This window comes from Eubalaena glacialis, chromosome 1 (genome assembly GCF_028564815.1).
Source record: "Eubalaena glacialis isolate mEubGla1 chromosome 1, mEubGla1.1.hap2.+ XY, whole genome shotgun sequence".
Taxonomy (NCBI): domain Eukaryota; kingdom Metazoa; phylum Chordata; class Mammalia; order Artiodactyla; family Balaenidae; genus Eubalaena; species Eubalaena glacialis.
In genome coordinates, this window is record NC_083716.1 from 34,239,024 (window position 1) to 34,255,371 (window position 16,348).

Genomic DNA, 16,348 nt, shown 5'->3' on the forward strand with positions numbered 1-16,348 from the left:
CCTGAGGGTCCAGCCTGCAGGGTCTGTGGTGTCTCTGCATTTAGACTAACTATAGCTTTGCTTCTTTTCCATCCACTCACGTGACCAGCCTCAGAACAGCATGCCTGACATCATCATCTGGATGATCAGGGGAGAGAAAAGATTGGCCTACGCACGCATTCCCGCGCATCAGGTTTTATACTCCACCAGTGGTGACAACGCATCTGGGAAATACTGTGGGAAAACCCAAACCATCTTTCTGAAGGTATGGCTTCGTCATTGTGTAATGTGAAATACTTAAGTGCAAAACCCATATTCCCAAGAAGGGCTGATTTATATTATTTGCCAGTCATTGAATGGCTAGAGCAATTGTGATCCATTTCAGCCTATCCTGGCACTTCCTCTCGGGTGGTAATTCCCAGAGTGGCCTGAGGTCTGCTGGCTTCAATCAAGGACATTTCCATAGAGGTCTCTGTGACACTAATATTAATATGGCATTGTGAATGCTCTGCTTTCTGGAATGATTTTCCACTTACTTCTAATGTCTCATGTGAAGCAATGCCTCTCTTCCTTTCTAGTGAGCGTTTGGGAAGCAGAAAAAGGGGAAGGTAATATAGATAGTCCATGGAATCTATACCTAACCAAATGGGTCCTCAAATTGAAAATTTTTGAGAATTACTATTTTAGGGCTAGTGTTCTGAACATTTTTTGGAGTCGTAGACTCCTTTAAGAGCCTGATGAAAGCTACTGGCCCTCTCTTCCAAAAGAATGCACATCTCTGATGCATCCAATATTTTGCATCCAATTCAGGGGCTTCGTAGAACCCATAAATCCATCCCAGGATCCTGGATTAAGAGCTTCTCTTATGTGCCTAAGGAGAACCAGAGGAGGGCCTGGGGATGGAAACAAAGAGATCCAAATTGTTGCCAGATGCAAGTTTTACATCCCTCTCCCTGCCAGACTCCAACCGAGTTCCTTGGAGTTTCAGGGAGAGGAAAAAAATTCAAAAGGAGAAAAAGCAGTCAGGGGAGAGTGTTCTCTTAAAACAGGGAGATATATGCTAACTTTTTTAAAAATTATTAATTAATTAATTTATTTATTTTTGGCTGCATTGGGTCTTCGTTGCTGCGCGCGAGCTTTTCTCTAGTTGCAGCGAGCGGGGGCTACTCTTCGTTGCGGTGCGTGGGCTTCTCACTGCGGTGGCTTCTCTTGTTGCAGAGCACGGGCTTTAGGCACGCGGGCTTCAGTAGTTGTGGCACGTGGACTCAGTAGTTGTGGCTCGCGGGCTCTAGAGCGCAGGCTCAGTAGTTGTGGAGCACGGGCTTAGTTGCTCCGCAGCATGTGGGATATTCCTGGACCAGGGCTCGAACCCGTGTCCCCTGCCTTGGCAGGCGGATTCTTAACCACTGCGCCACCAGGGAAGTCCTACGCTAACTTTTAATAAATGCACTCTTTGCTCTTTAATCAAGAGGGTGAAAATAGAACCAGAATGATTATCTTCTTTCAAGTGTCTCTTGGTGGAATAAATTTTACTTAAGGTAGAACCACAATTATAATTGACCTCAGCAGTGCGTGGAAGCAAACTGATTAATAAATAAAACTTCACAGGGGGTGGGAGAGCTCTGTAGATAGGGTCTTTGGCAGGTGAAGCTCCCCTTCTGCTTCCCTCTTTTCCCTTTGGCCAGTCACAGGCTGCCTTCCAGCCCTGCAAGCTGTGGTCCTGGAAGATGTGAGTGTCAGGAATTTGGGCAGAGCCCTAACCACAGTGTTTCTTTGCTAAATGGAGCCCTGAGGGTCCAGCCTGCAGTGGTATTTTCTGCATTAGGTTTCCGAACTCCGTGGATAAACAGCAAAATGCTTTTAAGAGAATGTTTTATATATTTATTGATTTTGTTTACACTCATTATCCAGTTTAGGGAGTTATTTAATTCAGTGGGTTTTTTGTTGGTCTTAGGGCCCCTTTCACTCTTAAAAAAGTCATTGGAGGCCCCAGAGAGCATTTGTGTATGTGGGTTACATCTATCAATATTTACTGTAATAGAAATTAAAACTGACATTAAAAAGTATTTATTAATATATTTTAAAATAAACAATAATAAATCCATTATAGGTTAACATAAACTATACATTTTTATAAAATATAACTATTTCCTTTTAAAAATCAGAGAGCAGAGTGATACTGTTTTGCATTTTTGCAAACCTGGCTTCACAGAAATATAACTGGATTCTCAAAACTGCTTCTACGTTTCGTCCTATGGACTAAGTTGCTTGGTTGAAGTATATGAAGAGAATCTGGCCTCACACAGATATGTATTTGGAAAAGGGAGGAGTATTTTAATAACTTTTTCAGATAATTATGGGTACTCATCTTTGATACAATACCAAACTCAAGTGGTAGCTTTTAAAAGGTTAATTGCAATGTGGAATCTGACCTACCTGACCTATCAGTGAACTTTTCATTCTCTGCTACGTTAAAATCCATTGGTCTATCTTGTACTTTGAATGGCTCTTTTAGCCATGCATGATTTTGTAACATTAAGCATTCATTTGGAAAATATTGATTCACTGAGTTATGCAAATCTTCCTAATGTTGACACATTTCATCATACAATATTTTTAAAAATCACATTCATTGGGACTTCCTTGGTGGCGCAGTGGTTAAGAATCCGCCTGCCAATGCAGGGGACACGGGTTCGAGCCCTGGTCCGGGAAGATCCCACATACCACAGAGCAACTAAGCCCGTGTGCCACAACTACTGAGCCTGTGCTCTAGAGCCCGTGAGCCACAACTACTGAGCCTGCATGCCACAACTACTGAAGCCCGCACGCTTAGAGCCCGTGCTCTGCAACAAGAGAAGCCACCGCAGTGAGAAGCCTGCACACCACAACAGAGTAGCCCCCGCTCACTGCAACTAGAGAAAAGCCCGCGCGCAGCAACGAAGACCGAAAGCAGCCAAAAATAAATAAATAAAATAAATAAATAAAAAGAAAAAAAAAATCACATTCATTGATATCACTTACAAGAAAAGCCCTTATGTATTGGGATGCTATCAAGCTCACCCCCCGAGACAGAAACAAATTTTCCAAAATTCTAATTTTAACTTGAAACCTTGAATTTTATCATTGCAACAAAATACAGTCACCTATTATCCTTGAAATGACAGGCTCACTTTGTTTATTTTCAAGAAAATGTCTGCCCCATATATCCAAGTATGAATAACCATATTTGTCAGCCAATCACTGTTTCAGGAAGAAAAGGTATTCTGTTAAAAAAAAAAAAAAAAAAAAAAAGCCTAGTTCAGTTCACAGCTCAATTGCATAAGTTTTTTTTCTCAGAGCATATACTAATATGCAGCAGAATTTCATCACACAAAATATCAAAAAGACATGTATTCAGGGATCACGATTTAGGATTAGCCATTTTTACTGCTTTATCAAAGTAATTAATAAGTAAAACTGGCATTTTGTTTTCTTCACTGAGAGTGATGAAGAAAACTATTACTACCAGTGCAGTTCGGTGTTACTGTCTTGATTCCCGCTACAGTGCTTGGAGTTTTATCCACCATTGCTTTTGCACCATCAGTGCAAATGTCAATACAGTGAAAAAAGCAAGTAACATCCTAGTATTATTAGGAAAACAGTTTTGACCTTGTGAGCCTCCTGAAAAGGTCTCAGGGACACCCAGGGGTTCCTGCTTTACTTGTTATTTTAATCTTTGCAGAAGGGTCATTTGGAAATATTTTAACTGCACAAACAAAATTAGACTGCTGAAAACAATGATTAGATGTTCAGTCTACTTTTGTTTTGAGCTTAATGCACAGCCTGTACTGTGCCCAGCATAACGGGTCATGTTATTGTGCATCTCACAGTACCCACAGGAAAAAAACAATGGACCAAAGGTGCCTGTGGAGTTGCGTGTGAACATCTGGCTGGGCTTAAGTGCTGTTGAGAAGAAGTTCAACAGCTTCGCAGAAGGAACATTCACCGTCTTTGCTGAAATGGTACATTTAATGACATCACTCTTTTCCTCTTTGTGTGGGAGTACTTTTACTTTTCATCCTAAGGGAAAATATTCAGATGTCAAACCAGCCACCACCATAATCGCTACCTAAAACCCCACATTCAAGGGCCCTTAACGAAGGGGGTAGGGAAAGATTGACTGGAGGTCTACATTGGGATACCCCAGAGTGATTCACACACAGCAACCCAGGAGTGAGGACGCTTGAGAGGTGCCGACCTTGAGAAGCCTGCTTGGGGTCTGGAGTGTTTTTTTTTTTTAATTGAAAATATAGTTGATTTACCATATTGTGTTAATTTCTACTCTACAGCAAAGTGTCTGGAGTCTTTAAAGCACAGAAGACTCAATCCTCAGTTGGGGAAGCCTCAGAGGGGTTTGCGCAAGGGCAAAGAAAATGCTGCCTGGATACTTGAAAAACAATAGAGATAATTTGTAAATCCTTCACTGAGTTAAAAATCCATTTAGCTAATTAGAAATCTCATTAGAGTTAAACCAATGAAAATAATTTTCACAAACTTTTACAGCTAAAAGTGGCATTAGTTGGATTTTTTTTACTGAAAGTACTTATTGTTGTAAATTTATTAGATATATTCAGTGGGTCTCCTCTGACAATTTTCAGATGAGCTCCATTCTTTTACAGATGGGCCTTCATGCTCAAATAATTGGGGAGAAGACTATCTTCATTCTAGCTAATTTGTAATTGTGTATCTGCTGCCCACCACTATGCCTGACCACTGGTTTAGGATTGTGGTTCTGATGTGCTTGCTGGGCAAGAAAACCCATGGCCATCTTTTAGTTTTGCTTTTTTTAATTTAACAGTGCCTGGCACATAGTAGGCTCCTATAAATATTTATTAAATAAATAAATGGTGACAGAATTCATCCATCCATCCATCCACCCATCCAACCTTTTAGGGAGTGGTGGCTTTATGTCAGGCACAGAGGCAGAGGCTGAAGATGATGAAGCAGCCAAGCCCTGTCCTCAAGGATCTCAAAATCTATCACAATAATAAAACTGGGTGTCTTGTTAAAAAGAATCCCACCCCAAGGATTGTGATTCTGTAGCTGAGTTAGGGATTAGCACCTGCAATGTGGGTGGATACGGGGCATCGCGGTCCACTTTGAGAAGTAGTGAAACCCATGGGAGACACAAAGTCCTTAGGATGCAAGCTTTGAAGTGCGATTGGAGAGAAATAGAGGGTGGGCTGGAGGCCTCAGGGGAGGCCCTGAGTCACAGATGTTGATGGTCAGTCATCTGGGCGGTGTGGAGGGGGCATCAGAGCACATGTGGGAGGGGCTTGCTCCTGCCCTCCTGTGGGATTTCTTGGCATCCACCTGCCCTACAGCTCTGTGGCTGGGGCCCAGAGAAGCTAGCACTGAGCAAGGAGCAACCCTGCCTCTGTTTCCCATTTCCAGATCCTTCCTTGCATAGAGTGAACTCTAGTTTCAACAGGTGTAGAGATGATCCACCCATTTTAGTTGTTTTGCGTGACTCTAGTTTCTCCAAATTCTAACAGCCTCTGAGTACCAGAAGGGGCACATTAATGACAGTAATGGAAATTTCACTGGTTCTTGCCTTTCTGGGCTAATACCAGACCTCAGTTCTCTGCAAAAATCCCCCCACCCCCCAATTTATGGAGGTCTCACTAGTGCTGTCTTAGATATTGCTCTGAGCTTTAGGCACAAGGGGCTGTGAGACTTGGGGGCACATGCATGGCTTCTTTGGTTTCCAAGTGACAAGGACAGAGAGTGGAGGAGCAATTCCTGCCACTTCTACTTGGAAGCCAGCATGGCTGTAGTATAATCCAGGTGAGGACCTTGGCATGGACAATAGGGCGGCAGCAGCAGTGGAGATGGGAACCTCATGTGGCTTTGAGGCCTTTAAGTAGCAGCTGTGGGGTGGGACCATTAGCACACGTGAAGCACCTCAGAGACCTCCAGTTTCCTCATCAGGCCCCTACCCAAACTTCTTCCATCATCCTTCAGCCAAAAACTCCCCTGCTGCTTATGCAAATCGTCTTCTCGGTGAGCTCATCAGCAGACAAAGATATCAGCTTGGACCCAAACAGAGACTCTCACCACTGGCAAATCTCAACCCTCTTTATGGTTGACATAGTGAGAAACAGACCATTGTAGATTTTATAAATTCTATCTTAGAAAGGAATGCCCTGTAAACCTGGGTCTGCCATTGCCACAAAACCTGCTTCCAGAAAGGTCTTGATCTACTCACCATACTCCAGAGGGGATGAAGGCTCAGAATTTTTAGGCCACATAAAAGCTGGGTGCTAAAGGACCTTCATGTTTCAGATGGGTTCTTTGTGCTGCCCAGGAAATGTACCACTAATTATAATATTGTTTCTGTGGGGAAATGTGCCCAAGTTCTCGGCAGCAGACTTATAAATAAAGGTTTAGAAGACTACGTGTTCATAAATTGAGGACTTTTGTAGGTATCTAAAAGATTAGGTTCAGAGCACCATTTGGAGACATTCAAAATAATGGTAGAAACAACTAGCATGATATATCAATGTTTACAAAGCACTTTCACAATCATTTGTACATTTGAACTTCAGAACAACCCTATGAGAAAAGTAGTATTATCCTCAGATTACAGATGAGAACACTGAGTCTTAGAAAGATGAATGATTTACCAAAGTTGCATAATCATCAACAGCGCAACTTAGGTCCATACCTTCTGAATATAAAGCTTTTTCACTTTTCCTCATTGTTTAGCCTAGGTCCTAGATGGACTTGAAAACTTATGTGTTGGCTTTATTTCTTGCTCCCTGATGATGTTTCTCCAATTTCTTTTTAATAGTATGAAAATCAAGCTCTTATGTTTGGAAAATGGGGCACTTCTGGATTAGTGGGTCGTCATAAATTTTCTGATGTCACAGGAAAAATAAAACTCAAGAGGGAATTCTTTTTGCCTCCAAAAGGCTGGGAATGGGAAGGAGACTGGATAGTTGATCCTGAAAAAAGGTAAGTTTTTCATTTTCTGAGAAAAAAGGATGGTAATGAAGTCTTTCCTTAGAAATTGCTAAGTGAATCTTCTCCATCATCATTCTTGATCATATTTACATAACACCCACTGAGCAGAAGTAAGTCCACAGAAACTCACAGAAACTTGAAAGATGTCGTCAATGTCCCATAATAAAACAAAAAAGTATAAAAAGCACCTGGTACTAACATTATTGAGAACTTATTACATGTGAATGTGTGAAGCAGTGGGCGAAACACATGCATCATCTTATTGAATCTGGATTGCAGTCCTACAAGATAGGTAGTGTCAAAAATCATGAAGAGTCTGAGATTTTTATCCTACTTGCAAGCTAGCAAGGTCACCTGCCACAGTTTCGTGGATGTTGGCAGGAGACACAAGACTCCTAAATCAGAGACAAAGGACTGTATTGCCCACAGCAAATAGTAGTACCAGAGTATCAACATTTGCTCTTGTTCTCCAAGCCCCAATTCCCACAGGGCGACAAAAAGAGGGCCAGGTGACACTTGCACATGAAGTGGATTGTATAATAGAAAAGGAACCCTGAGCTTAGGGCACCTGAATCCTTTAAAATGGGTAGGTAGTAAGCATGCTGGCCCTTTGCTCTGGAGAGAAACACTATGTCTTCCGAGGTTTTCCTCATATAAACATCCTTGAGAAGATAGTCTGCAACAAAGGTCATGGAGCCTGTGTTTAGACTCACAAAGAATTATCTCCCAACAAAAAATAGTGTTATCTCCACTTTACAGATGAAACTGAGACCTAGAGGGATTAAGTCACTTGTCCAAAGGCACACAGACTGTGGGTGAGTGGTGTAGACAGGGCTAGAACCCAAATCTAGCCTGGGCACCAAAACCAGCTCTCAAATGTTATGCTGGAATGTCTGCAGGAAACAGTAGAGGGCATACTTTAAATGGATGAATTGTATGGTATGTGAATTATATGTCAAAGGCTATTATTAAACAGGAAGAAAGAAAGAGTACAGGGGGCAAGCATGTGTCCCCTGGAGTCTGGAGGAAATCAAAGCCTGGTTTCTACGTGTTGCCAAAAACACTGGAACCAGAATGCCCTCTTTTCTCCAGCTCAGGACAGTGTACTTGTGTTTGGAGGAAACAAGCTTGTGAAGTTGGATTTTAAGACCTTAAACTAGAGTTTGCTTTCTCTGTCCACATTTGTTTCCCATAATGACACAGGATTAGGGAAGGAGGGAAAGAAGTGTGCTGGGTCTGGTCTGTTAAGACCCAGTGTCTGCACATGATTGCTTTTAACCCATGACAGCTTGCTTTGGATGGAGTTGGGGTTGCTGGTGAGGGGAAGGGAAACGGGGTTTGAATTGGAAAGAAGGAAGGAAGGTTAGTGAGGACAGGGAAAGGCCAGGGGAATTGGGACTGGAAAAGCAGGTCAGAGCCTGTCGGAGCTGGATGGGACCCCAGAGGTGGCAGCCAGTTCTGTTCTCCTTCTCTGGGGCCCAGAGAAGTGATGGACGAGCCCAATTGATACAAAGGGTGGGAACTTTCTGTTTTCTGATTTCTTTCCAGTGCTTGATTCTAGGGGAGGATACAGCAGGGGAAAGATGTAGAGACAGTAAAAGGAAAAAAGAAACCTCACTTGAGTGGATACCTGGCAGAAGACTTAAGTCAAAGTTGGAACCTCTGTACTTTCTTCTCTGGGTTGTCAAAATAGTTCCAAATCCAAGAGGAAAATTGGCATGGCAGGGAGTCAGTATGGATTTCTCAAGTGCCCAAATGGACTTTGGAGTCTTAAATGACCTGGTTTGGCTGTCATCCCTACCTAGGAACTATCCAGAAAATGTAAACTCCTCCCTTCAGTTTGTGTTACGTAGACCAAGCAAGCCATGAGTAAAAAGTTTCCACACTAGGCCCCAGGAGACCGTCTCCATTCCATTTTTTAAAATAGGTGGAAAGAGGGAAGATGACTCTTTATTCTTTTGAACTGTTAGCGAAGAGTCTTGCTGAGAAGATGCTGAATGGCCCTGACCTGACACAGAAACAGAAGCCTGGTCCCTAGAGGAAGCTGCCCACAATGCTGTTTTCCCAGTCCCCACCCTAATTACTGGGCAGGAGCAACTCTGCTAATTTGAGAAGTTCTCTGTAATTTAGGGCTCATTGTTCCAGCTGCCCCTCTTCAAAGGAATGTCAAAAGCTATTAGTACAAAGAAGAGTTTGGAGCGGAGAATCCAAAGGGGTAGGGCGAGGAGGGAACGGGGGCCACCCCCAGGGTGTAGATGTCTCCCCGCCATTGGAAATAGATGGGGTGGTCGGTGACCACCTTTGGTAATGCGAGCCTCCTCTCCCTCAGCTTGCTGACGGAGGCGGATGCGGGTCACACAGAGTTCACAGATGAAGTGTATCAGAACGAGAGTCGCTACCCCCGGGGCCAGTGGAAGCCAGCAGAGGACACCTACACCGATGCGGTGAGCGCAGCTCCCGGGGATAAGCCCTCCTGCCTGAGCTCGGAGAAACCATTGCTGGATCACCAAGCACAAGGCGGGGCTGCCCGGTCTCTTCTCCATCTCATGTCATAAAGCCTTCCCTTTATAACTGGAGCCTCCAAAGTGCATCTGTAATTAATTCCTATAGGAAAGACATGGGGCCTGTTTAACTAGATGTTGGTACATGGTAAAGTCTGGGTTGTGAAATTTTTTTTTACTGTATTTATTATGGAACTAGTTTTTAAAATCATAACAAATTGAATGCTCATGTCTTTAGAATAGTCAAACAGCATAAAAGGAAATTAATTCTTCTCCCTGATCCATATCCCACCCCCACCCCCACCCCCAGAGATAACCATTGAACCACTGATAGCAGTTTTCTGTTCCTATACAAATATATAACTTCTTTTTTTCCCCACCTGAATAGAATTGTGTTGTATGCACAGTTCTACAACTTGTATTTTTCACATAATATATCTTGGACATCTTTTGATATCAATACATATAGATCTATGAGCCATTTAGAAAATTCCTACAGTGTTTTATTATATGTACCCCTCTATAATTTATTTAACTAATCCTCTCCTTGTGGATATTTAGGGGTTTTCCGCCCAGTCTTTGTTTTTTATAAACAATGTGACAATGAACATCCTTATACGTACATTCTTATTCACTTATGAAAGTTTGTCTGTAGGAGAGGCACCTGTTGGCTTGGTCCAGGTTTCAATGCATATAAAATTTTGACAAATATTGGCAAACTACTTTCAAAGAGGTTGTACAAATTTATATTTCTAGCAATAGCATAGGGGGCTGTTTTTCTAGACACTCACCCTCCCACTTTAACATCTTTGTCAGTACATGAATAGATGGTATCCTGTTGTTATTTCAATTTTCACACTCTTAAAGTGAAGCTGACTATTTTTTATGTTTATGGACCTCCTTTATTTCCTTTACTATGAACTTTTTTCATAACTCTATCAGTTTTAATGCAGAACTTAAGTCAATATTCCACGTAAACTTTGCTCAGTCTTACATGATTAGCATCTACAACCTCCTGTAGCATTACCCCATTCTTGAAAACATGTGTTTTTCATGCTTTATCCATCTCTGATGGGTTCTCTGCAATATAACCCCTCATAAAGAGTTGCGTCATTTCATAATATTAAGTTGAACCATATGAAATTGCTGATATTTGATCATTTTTGACCTACAAAAACAATTTCGCATGGTTTAACATAACATATTCCCTAATAGTGGAAGCAGAAAGTATTCTTTAAAAATCTAGTTATTGTTTAGCAATTGTATATAAATAAAGATTACGGCTTTTTCTGAGAAAGATTGATGTGTATGATGGTATTGAAATGAGTGAGTCTATAGTTAAGTGTGAGGAATTCTATCTCACCTTTGCATCTTATTTAACACACTATGGCTTCTTTCTCTCTTTTTTTTTTTTAAGAACGGTGATAAAGCAACATCACCCAGCGAGCTCACTTGCCCTCCAGGTTGGGAATGGGAAGATGACGCATGGGTCTATGACATTAATCGTGCAGTGGATGAGAGAGGTAACATTTCAGACCTATTACCTGACCAGGGGCTCTCCAGCAATGCCTTGGTTAAAGTCAAGTTTCCTTGGGAGGGAAGAGTCTCACGCCCCTTCGTTTAAGACGACCAGGTCAGGTGGTGTTACCTGTGACTATTCAGACGCAAAATCTGAAGGACAAGCAAGTACTTGGACAGGTGCAGGGTGGGGGGCTGTCAAGAATGAAAGATACAAGGTAACAGGATGCCGGGTGGCTGGACTTTGAGATGCCGGGGATCCAATGAGAATTTGGGAGGGGACTGGAGTTTGGAGCTTCTCTAGTCTAACCACGGCATACCCTCCCTGGGAACATCACACTCGGGCCCCCTAGCTCAGAAAGAAGAACTGCAAAATGCCTTAAAAGTCACCCTACTCAGCAATAATGCAGATTATTGACATAGCTTCTGGTAATGATATTTATCCTTTTCTTTTTTAAAAATTTTATTTATTTATTTATCTATTTATCTATCTATCTATTTATTTATTTATTTATGGCTGTGTTGGTTCTTCATTGCTGCACATGGACCTTCTCTAGTTGCGGTGAGCGGGGGCTACTCTTGGTTGCGGTGCGCGGGCTTCTCATTGCGGTGGCTTCTCTTGTTGTGGAGCACGGGCTCCAGGCTCACGAGCTTCAGTAGTAGTGGCACGCGGGCTCAGTAGTTGTGGCTCGCAGGCTCTAGAGTGCAGGCTTAGTCAGTAGTTGTGGCGCACTGGCTTAGTTGCTCCACGGCATGTGGGATCTTCCCAGACCAGGGCTCGAACCCATGTCCCCTGCATTGGCAAGCAGATTCTTAACCACTGCGCCACCAGGGAAGTCCAATATTTATACTTTTCTACAAATAGTAATCTAAAGTTAAACGAACTAGAACATTTAGAATTATCAAGAGAGAAAATTTGACTTTTAAATTTCTTACAAGAGGGAATAGTACACACGAAAGAACTAGCATTGATAAGGAAGGTTTCAAATAGATTATAAGTTTCTTGATGATCTTGATGCACAAACCAGACCTTTTAATAATAGTTAACGTTTTTTGAGTGCAAACTGTATGCTAATCATTGTCCTAGTGCTTTGCATGCATTATTTTGATTAATTCTTTTGAAAAAGCTATATTTTACCTTTCTGCTGGGGAAATTGGACCATCAGCAGGTTTACTAACTTGCAAGAAACTTTAAAAGTAAACAGCCCGCATGTGGTGATGCAGGGATTTGAACCCAGGCTGTTGACTACACAGGCCATGCCCTTCATCGCTGTCCCCAAATGCCTCTTGCATTGTGCTTTACTTTAGATGCACTCAATTACCATGAATGACTGGAAGTAGAAACATGGAGGAGAACCCCAGGGCCACAAAGGAAGCTTCTTGAAGAGGGATCCAGGGGAATAGGGCTGTATTCAGTTTGGCTGATTGCAGCAAAGTGATAGGAGCAGTGGCGTTCAGTCGTGGCAGTGGAGAATGTTGGGGGGCAGAGAGTGACCGAATGATTTCTGGAACTTTATTTGGCAGTCTGGCAAGTGCATCTCGTTTGGATAACCATTCACAAACTCTGTTCCAGGCTGGGAGTATGGAATTATCATTCCTCCTGATAATAAGCCCAAATCCTGGGTTGCAGCAGAAAAAATGTATCATACTCACAGACGCCGAAGGCTGGTCCGAAAACGCAAGAAAGACTTAACACAAACCACTTCAAGTACTGCAAGGGTAAGAGGAGCAATGGGAGGGAGCTGGGGGCTCCGCCTTCCAGACCACACAGAACCATAGTTAACTCGGCTATTTCTACAGAAACCATTTGCCAGTCAAGGGGCCTGATGCCCTGCTCAAGGGTTATAAAAGTGTATCCCCACCCTAAACCTGCTGATTTAGGAACTCTGGGGGTGAAGCCCAGCATTCCGTGTTTCAGTAAGTCTTCTAGGTGATTCTGAAGCAGGCTAAATAATGAGAACCACTCAAGAGGCAGTAGTAGAAACAGAAATTATTTTGGTAGCATAATGTAGTAGTGGCAATAGCTCAGGACTTGGAACAAGACACCTGAGGATTCAAATCCTGGCTTCATTTCCTTTCTCATCTGCAAAATGGATATAATATCATGCATCTAATTAGGGTATTATAGGCTTAAATGGAAGAATAATAATAAATTGAGTGGAAAAATAATACTCATAACAATAATAAGTGGTATGTTCTGTGTGCTTTTTGTGATGGTAGGTACTGAATATACATCATCTCCAGTCCACAAAATCTGCATTTTTATCCTCATCTTACAGATAATGTTCACAGAGGTTAAATGGATTTGCTTTAGGCCATGTGTCTAGTAAGTGATAGAGTGTTTGAACCCAGGCTAAGGTCATTCCAAATACGACCTCTTTCTATTCCACAAAGTGCCTGACTCATAGTAGATGTCACGAAGTGCCTTTTTATTAGATAGTGAGCTTTTTGGTACTTCTAAGGCTCCAAAGCTCAGGACCTTGTTCCTAATAAATAATGGAGTAGAATGAATGAGCTAATGAATGAATATTTGTTTTGCAATCATCCTTATCCTGATAGGGTGAGAAGTTTCTAGAGGCACTTGACTCCCTCCTTCCACATGAGAGCACCAAGGTGAAGTGGAAAGAACACTGAGCCACCAGTCAGAAGACCAGAAACATGGCCCAGTTCTATTCTACCAAAGAGTACTGTTGAGACTTAGATCATGTTCCCTAACCTGCCTCACTCCTGGCTGCATAAAATATTTTAGTGTCACTAGTAATACTGCCAGAAGGTCAATTACAAGATTGTCCTTGACCTGGGTTTTCTGTTTATTCAAAGTTGAAAAAAATAACCCCTACATGGAACTCTTATTTCTGAGATCATAAATATTATTCAGTATTATTTTACATCTACTAAATCTAGTCATACTTTTAAGATATTTACATAAAATTTCCACCACTGAAATGTCAGCTACAGGAGGGCAAGGACCCTGTCTTTTTCTTCACTGCTTCCTCAGCTCTTAACCCAATACCATACTTAGAGTTACTGAATGAATTGAAAAAAAACATTGAAAACTGAGATAATTATATATAGTTTTTAAGATTAAAAGTGCTATAGTTGTTAGATAGTAGTTATTATAGAAGTAATATACTCTGACTTACTTATTAGCTATAGAAGCTATTACCTTAGACAAGGCACTTAAACCCTAGGGAGGGTGGTATCGTTTTTTTCCCTCTATATATAAAATGGACATAATAATATTTTCCAAACTATATCATAATGGCAATGTTCTTCTGAGCTAATGAAGTGAGGAAATAGGAAGCAATTTGGAAAAGAATCCATTTGCTTTACCCATTCCCTCATGCCGCCCCCAACCCCTGCTACCAAGTCGGAATAAGGTGCCCCTCCTGATGGTACAGCCACCACTCATTTCATTTCATCTCATTTCACTTTACTTGCCTGCTTATCTCTCTCCATCCCCGCAGTCCATCAGCTCTGCAAGGGCAGAGAGCCTGTTTATTCTGTTCTTTGTTGTATCCCTGGCTCCTAGCCCAGTACTTTGGCACAGAGTAGATTTTCAATACGTATTTGTTGATGGATCACATAATCTGCTTTATCAATATAAGGAATATTGTTATTATGATTATTATCATTAAATGTTTTACTTCTATTTTAGGCCATGGAAGAATTTAAAGACCAGGAGGGCTGGGAATACGCTTCTTTAATTGGCTGGAAATTTCACTGGAAACAGCGTAGTTCAGATACCTTTCGCCGCAGATGCTGGAGGAGAAAAATGGCTCCTTCGGAGACGCATGGCGCAGCTGCCATCTTTAAACTTGAAGGTGCCCTTGTAAGTAATAAATAGCCAAAATTCAAATCATATTCGCAGAGGGAAAATACATGAGTGTTGGATATCATACCATCGACTCCAATACTGTAAGACTGCACATAATTTGGGAGAAAGCTGCACATCCTAGGTGCTCAATAATTTTTGTAGAATGAATAGACCATTCACATATGAAAGGTTCTAAGAAGTACGTTTAATATTGTTTCATCTAGCCTTTTCCAAGTATATCTGTTCCAAAACCTTTGCTTCAGGTGACATCTATTAACATCCCTTTGGATCATACTTTGGAAACTACAACTGTTCAACAAACAAAGAAAGTTAAATATGCAGATGTGAGGGGAAGGAAAACAGAAGGATGGCTTACAAAATTGGAGAACAATTCATATGGAAGCACAATAAAAAGGCAGAGAAGAAAAAAGCACAAAGGTGGAAGGAATGAATAAGAAAATGGTCATGGTTGATTTAAAGCAATGTGGTGGTCAGGGACCATTTTTAGAAATTTGTGTTTGGACACAACCTATTTTTATATTTCTACACAGTGACCCTTCTCTGTTCTTCTTCCACTGCTCTTTTTCTTCCTCCCTTCCTCTTAATCCACTTATGTATCCTTTAGGCTGGCTTCGACTTCCTGCTCTGTCGCTGTCCTGGGCTTTATTCATCTTTAAAAAATGGAGTGATTGGATGAAGAAAATCTCTTTTAAAAGCGACCATTCCATTTGTTTGTAATTCTTACCTCTTCGTTTGTTTTTAGGCATTGTTAATTGGTTTTCCTGACTCTTATTTTAGGGTGCAGATACTACCGAGGATGGAGATGAAAAGAGTGTAGAAAAACAGAAACACAGCGCCACTGCTGTGTTTGGAGCAAACACTCCCATTGTTTCCTGTAATTTTGACAGTAAGTTTTAAACATGTATTTGTGTTTTTCACTTCTATGACGTTCATCTCAAGGAAACTCTTTGAATTCACCAAATATGATAGATAAAAATCCCTTTATGCAAATGTGACTTTCATTTTCATCACTTGATGGAGACGATTTTTTAAAATACAGTTTTCAAAATTATATTTGGGGTAGAGGGTGGTCAAATCATTGACTTCACCATAATCTGTCTGATATGTACTCATGCTACCTATTAAGCTCCCGCAAAAGATTATTCTAATTGGAAAAAAGGTTCAAAAAGTTAAGGTTGGTTTCAATGATAACCTTCAGGAATTTTGGAAGCAGACCTACTCTGTAATAATAGCAAATACTCATATAAGTCTTAGCATATGCCAGGCACTCTACATATATTAACTCATTTAATTCTTATAACTACCCTAGAAGGTAAGTACTATTACTCGTCCCAGTTTTACAGGAGGAAACCAAGTGCGGAAAGATTAAATAACTTGACCAAGATCTTATAGCTTGTAAGCACTACAGACAAGATTTGAACTCAAGTAGTCTGGTTCCCAGAATCTGTGTAATGAATCAAAACGCTCTCCTGCCTCTCAAATTATGTGTGTTTGCAAGGGCAGGGAG

At 41.4% G+C, this 16,348-nt stretch overlaps 1 protein-coding gene across 3 annotated transcripts in view; it reads left to right on the forward strand.

Annotated features, from left to right (window-relative positions):
- MYOF (myoferlin) overlaps window positions 1–16,348 on the forward strand; it is a 586,741-nt gene that overhangs the window by 526,138 nt on the left and 44,255 nt on the right. For all 3 annotated transcript variants that reach the window (XM_061169872.1, XM_061169799.1, XM_061169723.1), the window contains 8 exons: window positions 89–244; window positions 3,849–3,980; window positions 6,812–6,975; window positions 9,314–9,428; window positions 10,903–11,008; window positions 12,577–12,722; window positions 14,662–14,835; window positions 15,619–15,727. In XM_061169872.1, coding sequence (XP_061025855.1) covers window positions 89–244; window positions 3,849–3,980; window positions 6,812–6,975; window positions 9,314–9,428; window positions 10,903–11,008; window positions 12,577–12,722; window positions 14,662–14,835; window positions 15,619–15,727 — 1,102 coding nt within the window. The remainder of the gene's footprint in view (window positions 1–88; window positions 245–3,848; window positions 3,981–6,811; window positions 6,976–9,313; window positions 9,429–10,902; window positions 11,009–12,576; window positions 12,723–14,661; window positions 14,836–15,618; window positions 15,728–16,348) is intronic.